The sequence below is a fragment of the Xenopus laevis genome, chromosome 9_10L, assembly GCF_017654675.1.
Source record: "Xenopus laevis strain J_2021 chromosome 9_10L, Xenopus_laevis_v10.1, whole genome shotgun sequence".
Taxonomy (NCBI): domain Eukaryota; kingdom Metazoa; phylum Chordata; class Amphibia; order Anura; family Pipidae; genus Xenopus; species Xenopus laevis.
This window is the reverse complement of record NC_054387.1, coordinates 131,672,523-131,682,956: the sequence shown is the minus strand read 5'-3', so window position 1 is coordinate 131,682,956 and position 10,434 is coordinate 131,672,523. Positions and strand designations below refer to the sequence as shown.

Below are 10,434 nucleotides of genomic sequence, written 5' to 3'. Positions count from 1 at the left end.
ATACAGGAATGTGAAAGTGAAAGAGACAGACGTGATTTTGTTCTTTCACTTTACTCCATATTCCCCTCTGGGCTCGGCTGCACATACTCGTTACTACTGGGGAGCTGCTGGGATACAACAGGGGCCCTATTATGGGCCACAGAGCCATGGCTGAGACTACAGACATCTCCGGGGGTAAGAGCATCTTATTTTCACCCCTGAGTAACACTTACAATGTGCAGTTATAGACAGGCAGGACTGGGCCACAACTCCCAGCACTTATAACGAGTCAGCTACTGATCTCTGTGTGTGACAGCATTCATTAAAGGGCAAGTTTACCTTGCACAATGCCACCCTGACTGCACTTAAGAGAAGTTAATCTCACCTAAGAATCCAGCGGTCACTTATAGGGAAACCAGGGTAGAAGCTCATTGGCAGGAGCACCAGTGAAAACAAGGCTTGATGGTTCCCTGTATATAACGCCCGCTACAGGCAAGTGCTAAACTGCAACGTCATTGAAAAACTGTTTTTCTTTTGTGCATTCGCTCCGTTCTCCGGTAATACATTCATGACACATTTTGCAATGGGCGTTATTTGTAACAGTAATTGCAAATGAAAAATGAAATCATTCAGCTGGGCAAGCCCTTGCAGTTTAATTCAATGCATGGTGCCATGGGTGAATGATATCCTTGTGTGCCGGGGACCTTCTTCAATTATCGAATAAGGGGTTTGCCGATTTCCCTATCACTGAGCACCAGGAGGAGAGAATTGTGCTGCGCGGTTTATTCCCAATCATTTTTGAGGTATGGTATAGAGCAGGGCTGTCCAACTGGCGACCCACGACCCCCCCTTCTGTGGCCCCCCAGATGCTCTGTCTGGTTACCATATGTAAGATTTAAAAGGTATCACTACAGAGATAAACTGGCCCCTGCATTGTTTAACCCTCAAATTCAGACTTTAACCCCCTGTATTGTTCACACCTGTGATCCCTCTGTATTGTTCACACTTGTGACACCTCTATTGTTTATATCGTAAAGGCCTGTACTGTTCTACCTGAGACCCAGACTGTTCCAGACAGAATCACTCCCCGGCTTCCTTTTGGCAGCTGCTGGCACAGGTACATATTTGTGGGCAATATCTTGGCTGCTACTTGCACAGGTAAACAGATGATATGATGGATATTTGGCTGCTGCTGGCACAAGTACATATATGGAGGCAATAGTGTGGATTGTTTGGCTGATGCTGGTACAGGTACAGATTGGGGGCAATATAAGGGATTGGCTGTTGCCGGCTCAGGTACATGGGGCAATATGGTGGCTGCTGGCACAGGTACACACATGTTTGAGGGCAATATGATGGGGTTTTGGCTACTGCTGGAACAGATGCAAATTGGGGCAATATGATGGATTATTTTGGTTGCCGTTGGCATAGGTACATATTGGGGGAAAAAATATGATGGATGTTCTGGCTTATGCTGGCACAGGTACAGATTGGGGCCTGGGGGCAATCTGAGGGATTGACTGCCATTGGTATAGGTACAAATGGAGGCAATATGATAGGTGCTGGCACAGGTACAGGGGGCTATATGACTGGTAAGTTGGGAAATGGTAATGCAGGACTGGGTGGGGGGGGCACTGATTGAAGCCTTTGCCTAGGGTGCAAAAATACCTTGGCCCGGCCCTGCCTCCCTGTGTGTGCCATTCTCTGCTTGCCCAGTGCTGCTTGTGTGTGCCATTCTCTGCTTGCCCAGTGCTGCTTGTGTGTGCCATTCTCTGCTTGCCCAGTGCTGCTTGTGTGTGCCATTCTCTGCTTGCCCAGTGCTGCTTGTGTGTGCCATTCTCTGCTTGCCCAGTGCTGCTTGTGTGTGCCATTCTCTGCTTGCCCAGTGCTGCTTGTGTGTGCCATTCTCTGCTTGCCCAGTGCTGCTTGTGTGTGCCATTCTCTGCTTGCCCTACCCTACTTGTATAATGTAAGCCTGTTAGGGGTTTGTTCTTGGGGTTAGCATTTGGAAAGTGTTGTTAAGGGCCCCTAAGGTGTTTAATCATGTGTTGGGGGGTTGTTGTATTATCCACAGGGGAGGATGAGGCATATGGATTTAAGGGGATGTTTTTAACATGACTTCAATTTCTCACATATGAGTGATGAGGGATTTGCCTGCAGTGAGCACCAACCATTTGGTTTTTTGGTGTGTTACCCCCGTTAATGTGGATATGATCTTAAAAGTTCTTGTGGTAATATGGGTGTGGTTTACAGTGGGTGTGGTTTAAATGGGGGAGTGACCAACACTGACTTCCCTCCTCCACATAGGCCAGTAAAATTTTGGCCCTCGGTACCACAGAACTTGGACAGCACTGGTATAGAGCAATTAGAAATTGGATCTCTGTGAGTCCCAGACTGGATGCATCTGAAGGGCAGTGTGTAAGGTGGATAAAAATGGTGTTATGTGAAAAGTGCAGTGAATGATGGTGTAACTGTAAGAATGTTTGTTATGTGTATGTATGATTTTTTTTAATGTTGAAAATTATAGTGTTAAAAATGTATTTACAGGGTTTGGCCACAAGAGGGCAGTAGGTTCTCACTAGTTATATAATAGTGTTATGTGACGTGTAATATTCTCCCCGGGCCACTAGAGGGAGCTAAAGGGAATAGTATAAATAGGGGTAAACAACCACGGGAGTGACAGTTGATAGGTGGGCGTGGTCCAGTGAAGAACACCTGCTGGAGGAAAGAAGAGCCCAGCCCTTAAGTAAGTAGTAGGCTTAGCCAGAGTGAGGAGATGTGTGTTATAGTGGCACTAGGTGTACAAGGCAGTTAGGAAAAGGGTATCAAGGGCAGCTAAGAGCCCCAACCAGGAGTAAGTAGTGAGATCCCTGGTACGGCTCCTTGGTATTCAGAGGTAATACCAGAAAATCCTGTGAGTAAGAAAGCTAATTCTGAAAATGGCTATGTGATATGTGACTGAAGACTTGGCTGTCAGTGTGAAGTTGCATCAACAAATTGTAATTAAGAAAATAAAAAGAACTTTCTAACTGCTTGCTGTTACCTGTTACTGTAAGTAACCCTGGGCCACGTACTTACAAGTGCTGTATGCAGGGGATTGCACAGGGCACAGGAGGAAGACATAGGGGCAGTGGCATAACTAACGGGGGAGCAGGGGGTGCAATTGGGCCAGGGCCCGCACCCCCTCAGGGCCCCCCGGCAGCTCGCACACCACTGACTCCGGCAGAGATACGGGCTGATTCCGTATGGAGGGGGGCCCGGCTGCACGTCCCGCGCCAGGGCCCGCCCCCCTCTAGTTACGTTACTGCAAAGGGGATCACCCAGAGCTGACAACCAATGTGGGGAACCCTGCTGAAAACAATTGCCGCTAACTGGCTGTCACGTACAGCTTGGGTTGCCACCTGGCCAGTATTGCTAAGCCTAGCCAGTAAAATACCAGCCAAGGCCAGTATTACAAATTTACGGGCAATGCATTAAACTGTAAATTTAAATCCCTATTGTTACGCCCCCGGCCCACCTCAGATCTGCCCCCTGGTCCGCCTCAGATCCACCACTCTCGGCTCCCCTATTCACCTAATCCAAGCACTGCAGTCCCTTCTTGGCCAAACCGGCTTTAGAACTGAGTTACTCTGCCCCCAAAATGACAAAACGCCACCCCCAAAACAGCACAACTCCGCCTGAAATATCACAACTCTGCTCCCGAAATGGTACAATCCCGCCCCTCTCTGGCCTCATCCACTACGTCACCAGCCGGTAGGGCCAGAACTAAAAGGTGGTGGCAACTCTACGCACAGCGCGCACATTCGCAATACACACGCATACGCAACACATACAAACTCTACCCATAAATGCCCAAACGTTCTCCTATGATGTCACTGAATGCTATTGCGTATGCTCATTATGGAATTTAAAGAGAACCTTGAAAAATTGGGGAAAATCTGGAGAATTCTGGAGAATGTTGGGAGACAAGTAAAATTGCAAGAGCTTGTCCTGCTGAAACTGCAGTTTGTGTGCCAGGGAATATTCTCCACAGCTCATTATAGGTGCATCCGTCACTGCAGGGGGTTCCCTTTCATAAATGAACCTGATAAATTGCCCTTTGTACTACTGGAAATATAAATGTAGCATATGGTATTGCTAAACCTCCCAACTGTCCCGTATTTCACAGACAGCCCCGATTTTGACAGCTCAATCTGCAGTCCCAGATTGTTACACTTTCTCTTTGATCTCCTGCACTGAACAGCCTGAAAAAGATAAAAAGTTTTTAAAACTGAATTGGCTTTTGGCAGAGAAGCTAGAACACTCAGCAGGTGCACTTGGATACTTTTGTAACAATTTTAGATAAGCAAAGAAGTAATTGTAACAATGTAAGCTAAGCAGGTCTCTTGGGGAAACTGATTTGCAGCTTAAAGGGCAATTCACCTTCATTAGCAAAACTGAAATAACACATAAAAACCACAGGAATATGTTTAAACTTTCATAACCTGACAAATTTTGTGAAATGAACATGGTAATTAGGGGGTGTGGCTACAAAAATGGGCATGGTCATAAAAATCCACATCATTTTCAAAAAATGTTTTTTTGGAGTCTGGCATCATATAGAATTCACCATTCAGGATGAGTGTGATTTTTAAAAATGAAAGGGGTGGTTTATCTTTAAGTCAAATTTTAGTATGATATAGAATAGCTAATTCCAAGCAACTTTTCAATTGGCCTTCTTTTTTTATTTTTTATAGTTTTTGAATTATTGCCTTTCTTCTGATAGTTTCCAGCTTTCAAATGGGGGTCACTGACCCCATCTAAAAATGAATGCTCTGTAAGGCTACACATATACTGTTATTGCTGTTTTTATTAATCCTCTTTGTATTCAGGCCTCCCCTATTCTTATTGCAGTCTCTTATTCAATGGTTGCTAGGGGCATTTGGACCTTAGCAACCACACTGGTAAAACTGCAAACGGGAGAGCTGCTGAATAAAAAGCTAAATAACCCAAGAACCACAAATAATAAAAAAATATGAAAACCAATTGCAAATTGTAGTGATGGGCAAATTTATTCGCCAGGCACGAATTTGCTCGATTCGCCGCCGGCGAATAAATTTGCAAAAAGGCCGTGAAAATTTGCTGGTGAAAAAAATGGACGCAGGCGTCAAAACATGGATTTTTTTCTGCGAAGCGAAACGGCATAAATTCACCCATCACTAGCAAATTGTCTGAATATCACTCTCTACATAATACTACGGGGCACATTTACTAAGGGTTGAATAGCGAGGGTTAATTAATTCGAATTCGAAGGATTTTGCGCAAATACTTCGATCGATCAAAGTAAAAATCGTTCGAACGATTAAATCCTTCGAATCGAACGATTGGAAGGATTTTAATCGATCTAACATTTTTTCTTCGATCAGAAAAAGCTTAGAAAACTTACGGGGAAGGTCCCTATAGGCTAACATTGTAGCTCGGTAGGTTTAAAGTGGCGAAGTAGGTAGTCAAAGTTTTTTTTAAAGAGACAGTACTTCGACTATCGAATGGTCGAATAGTCAAACGATTTTTACTTCGAATCGAAGGTCGAAGTAGCCTATTCGATCATCGAAGTACCCAAAAAAAACCTTCGAAATTCTACGGTTTTTTACTTCGAATCCTTCACTCGAGCTTAGTAAATGTGCCCCTAACAGTTAATTTAAAGGTGAACAAAGGTGAAGGTTTCCCTATGTGGGTTATTCTGCTGCTTGCCATTTTGGGTTAGTGAATGCCAATAATAACATGATTATACAATGAATATCTAGAACACAAATATCATTTCTGGTGTTTCTTTCAGTTACAGTGAGTGGCCCAAAGTTACCCACAATGTTGTGGACATGAGGTGCAGAAAACGCCTACATTGTCTGACTTTAATTCTACTCAGCACATTTCTGGGGATTACATTGCTCGGGACCATACAAGGTTAGGATCATCAGTGTATGTAGCGAGGGATGACAGTGGGAACTGCAGTTCAGCAAGAGTAAAAACACAGTCCTGATTGTATTTATAGATATAATCTCCTCTTTCCACAGGCAGAAAAATGGACATCATGGAAATGAAACTACAATACTGCATATTCTCAGTTGTATGTACAGTGGGATTGCTCTGGCTGTTATTCAGTAAGTAGATGACGAAATCAATGCATGAAAAATGTTCAACCTCGCAGATTTGAAATCAATATACGTAATTGGCTGGATTCCATTTTAAAGGGGAACTATCCCGAAAATGATTATTTTTAATTACTATAATAAATATAAGCTTCCTCATACTGAAACAAGAAACTTTCTAAATACAATCAATTAAAAATTCTGAAATAATCAAGTTTATCTTCACTATTCCTCTCTCAGCATCTGTTTCTCTTCATTCTCTCTTCATGCAGCAGTTGGGTGTCAGATATTCATTGATAGGGATGCACCGAATCCAGAAAGCGGTTCGGGATTCGGCCAGGCCCAACCGAATCCGAATTTGCATATGCAAATTAAGGGCGGTGAGGTAAATTGCGTGACAAAACAAGGAAGTAAAAAAAATTTCCCCTTCCCACCCTAATTTGCATATGCAAATTAGGATTTGGTTCGGTATTCGGACGAATCTTTCGTCAAGGATTCGGGGGTTCGGCCGAATCCAAAAAAGTGGATCTGGTGCATCCCTACAGTTAGATCCAATAGGGGGAATGTAATTAAAAACTTTGCGATGAAGTCGTTGAGGTCTTTAATTTGTCAAAAAGGACGCAAACATGTTCAGTAGCGTTCACACGCGTCTTTGTACAGGTCTTTTTGTGTTTCTGAAGTTTATTACATTTCCCCCAATATATCTCATAGGGGGGCTCCTTTCCTAGCAGATGTATTAGCGCTCACTCAAATAACTGATTCCAGTACAAACAAAATATAACAAAATAACTGCCTTTTGCACAAATCCTGCATGTAGAGAGACATGATGTCTGGTGAGTTTAATAGAGTGACCTCTAATACATCTTCTAGGCAAAAGGAGCCCCCCTATAAGATATATTGGATCTAACTGTCAATGAATATCTGACACCCAACTGCTGCATAAAGAGAGAATGAAGAGAAACAGATGCTGAGAGAGGAATAGCAAAGATAAAATTTCATATTTAATTGATTGTACTGTATTTAGAAAGTTTCTTATGTCAGTATGATGAAGCTTATATTCAATTTTCATTTTCACAACAGTTCCCCTTTAAAATAGACATTTAGGGATCAGTTTACTAAAGTGCGATTAGTAGCCAGAAAAAAAACACCATAAAATCCGCAGATATGTCTGAAATTTTTACCGCCACCCGGAGAGCGGCATTATGTGAAAAAAAGACAGAAGTCGTACAGTAAAAGAGGAATATGGTCAGTTTTTTTTTTATACATAAGCAGTGAAAATGAGTGATTGCACTATGAAAGAATGATACTTATACATGTATTTATAGTGAATTTATTAAATTAAACATTAATATTATCTTTAAAAATAGCCCCTTTATTGGAGCTCCCTATAGATGTTCTCTGGTCCCTGTCTGTGTTTCACATGAGGGGTGGGCGTGTCCTAACGGTCCCTGCCAGAAGCACAGTAGGAGGGGGACAGCCAATCACAGCCCTGCAGTCACACAAGCACAGACAGGCTTCAGTTCCCTATCAGGTCCTGCTAGCTGCTGATTGGTTCCTGTCCTACAGTGCAGTGAGCTGAGTGCACAGCCTGGGAATTCAGGGAGCAGCAAGTGGAAGAGAAGGGAGGGATTATTAGGGGTTTTGCAGAAATATTCAATAAATCAGCCTGAAACACTACTTTTTTTAAGCACAATTCTTCTATATCTAAATGAGTATAATGTACTGGTACATTCTTATGTATGTACCAGTACATTATACTCATATATCTCATTCTTATTTATTAGTAAACATGTAAGCTGCGTTAAATTTTGTCGCTAGAATATTCTCAGCTGATAATAGGCGATGGGTTATACTGTAGACCATTTTTACGAACTAAATGGACCCCTTCGTGGGATATTTTCCAACTGGCCTTTCTAATGCAGGGACACTTCCTGTTTGCATGCCAAGCCTCATTCTGAGCTCTCATACCAGGTGACTTATAAAGCTGTGTGTTGAAGCAAGTGGGGGACAGGGTGTATACTCGTTACACACAGCCCAAGGGATGTTGATTTTTAATGGCTGTAGCAGTTTTCTAAGTCTCCTAATTAGTATTTAGAATAATACATGGCAAGTACTAGGAACAAATACCAGAACAAACACCATGGCTGTCTGTTGCTAATGTGGCCCGTTATTATGGCAGCAAAAGAAAAATGACTTGTCGTTCAGCCACCGGACACTTATTCTGTATTTTATTTATTAATATTTTATTTATTTGTTACCAGTTTATCATTTACCAGTTACTGGTTTTCAGTGTTATCAGAGAATAACGGATTGTATTTTGTTTCTCTTACCTGGCCCCAAAACGTCTTTCCTTGCCCAAAGGAAATAAAAACTCGTGTCCAAGGTGGACAAAATTTCTCTTTCAAATTTTCAGTGAAAAGAACGCTTTGAACAGAAGGAAATAAGAAAAAGTATTTTCATTTCATAATGTTTTTTTTTTTTGTAAATAGTAGTTACTTTCCAAAGAAAAACAAAAGGGGCTGAGCCCTCTTTGGCCTATAGAAATGAAAGCCCAGGTATTTCCTGTCTCTCCTCAGAGACCAGAGAAATGATGGAAGTCAAACCACAAAGGACTGTTCCTTGTTTTTCTAGGTTTAACTAAATCCATTTTTTATCTTTGCAGAATGTTTGCAAATCAAAGAAAAAAAGAAAAGAAATGTTGATGAAGAGACAGGTAAGCTCATGGGCTACAAAACCACTGTCCATTGGCACTCTCTCCTCTAGCTTCCAGGAAAACCTGACGTTCCCAGGCCAGTGGTTTTCAGACATTTTTGGTCCCCTCCCTTTGAGGTGCAAGTTTTTGTTATTCATAGGGTTGCCACCTTTTCCCCAAAAAAATTCCGGCTGGTGGGGGCGGGCACAAAAAGGGGGCGTGACGTGGCGTCAAAGGGGGCAGGGTTATGTCACAAAGGGACGGGGCCACGGCACGGCCAGGACAAGAACCGAAGGACAAGGTAAGTTTTACAAGGGATTGGGGGCTGGCCGAGGGGGTCTTTTTAAGGGTATTACAAATTTACATTGCCGGTAAATTTGTAATACCGGCCCCGGCCTTGGCAGGTGTTTTACCGGCTAGGCCGGTAAAATACCGGCCGGGTAGCAACCCTAGTTATTCATGAGGTTACAGAGATAAGAAAGCATTCCTATGTCAGCAATTCCTTCCAATGACATCTAGAGCAGAAATTTTATTCTAACTTTTTTTGTCAGTGTCCAGGAAACCTCACCCCAATTGGCCCTTACCACAACCACTTAGCCATAGCTTGGGCCCCCCTGGGGCAGTTCACAGCTGCATTATTTAAAAATCACTGCCTTGGGAGGGGCTGTAGGTAGGGTTGCAAACTGGCCGGTAAAAATTTTGGTTGATCTCAATGTTATTAATAGGGAAAAAAGATAAATATATAGGAAGGCCGGTATTTTTTTCCAGAAAAGGTGGCAACCCTAGCTGTAGGTGGGATAGTTTTGTTTTCGCCACCAGAGATCTATATTTAATGGGCATGTAAAGGCAAAAAATAAAATCCAATTTTTACTTTCTTTAATGAAAAAGAAACCTATCTCCAATATACTTTAATTAAAAAATGTGTACTGTTTTTGTAAGAAACCTGAGTGTATGCAGTGAAATTCTCCCTTCATTTACTGCTGTGCATAGGAATTGTCAGACGGTCCCTAACTGCCCTGCAGGGAAACAATCATACTTATGAACAGCAGGGGGAGCCCCCGCCTTACTTCCCAGCCATGGTTTCCAACTCCGGCTGCAGGGACAAAGATCATGGAGCCAGATTTAAACAGATAAACTGGGATTCTATTTGAAGGATTATTTTGCTGCAGCCACTAGTTCTGCGGAGTTGGAGAAAGTTTGTATTAAACAATACAAAAACTATAAAATCCACATTAGATTACATGACAACACAGGACCCAGTGCAGTCTGTATATGCTGATTATTAATCAGTCTTGCTGTATCGGCTTCTGGCAGATATTATTTGACTTGTGCTGTTTTGATCATTTATGATGACCCCTAAGCAGCCCAGACCACACTGAGCATGTGCACAGTCTTGGTCTTGCAAAGATGTATAACAAAATTACAAGATGGTGACCCCCTGTGGCCAACTTTGAAAGCATAAATCATTTGTTTGATAAGGCTTGTGGTGCAGTAAGTACATGTTTATGTTTAGTATACAAAATACAGCATTTCTAGCCTTATTCTATTTTACACTTTACTTCCCCTTTAAGACAGAACAACATGATGCTCCACCCTGGATCTTCTTCTGCTAAGGTGTCCTAAGTAGGGCTCCACAGA

At 42.5% G+C, this 10,434-nt stretch overlaps 1 protein-coding gene across 4 annotated transcripts in view; it reads left to right on the top strand.

The window, feature by feature from the left end:
- Positions 1–10,434, top strand: part of LOC108703957 (interferon-induced very large GTPase 1) — a 36,394-nt gene continuing 25,960 nt past the window's right edge. The window contains exons 1-4 of one of the 4 annotated variants that reach the window (XM_041576362.1): positions 1–174; positions 5,795–5,919; positions 6,030–6,116; positions 8,767–8,817. In XM_041576362.1, the coding sequence (XP_041432296.1) occupies positions 5,835–5,919; positions 6,030–6,116; positions 8,767–8,817 (223 nt within the window). In that variant the 5' untranslated portion in view covers positions 1–174; positions 5,795–5,834. The remainder of the gene's footprint in view (positions 175–5,794; positions 5,920–6,029; positions 6,117–8,766; positions 8,818–10,434) is intronic. The other 3 variants (XM_041576361.1, XM_041576360.1, XM_018240268.2) reach the window with 3 other exon arrangements.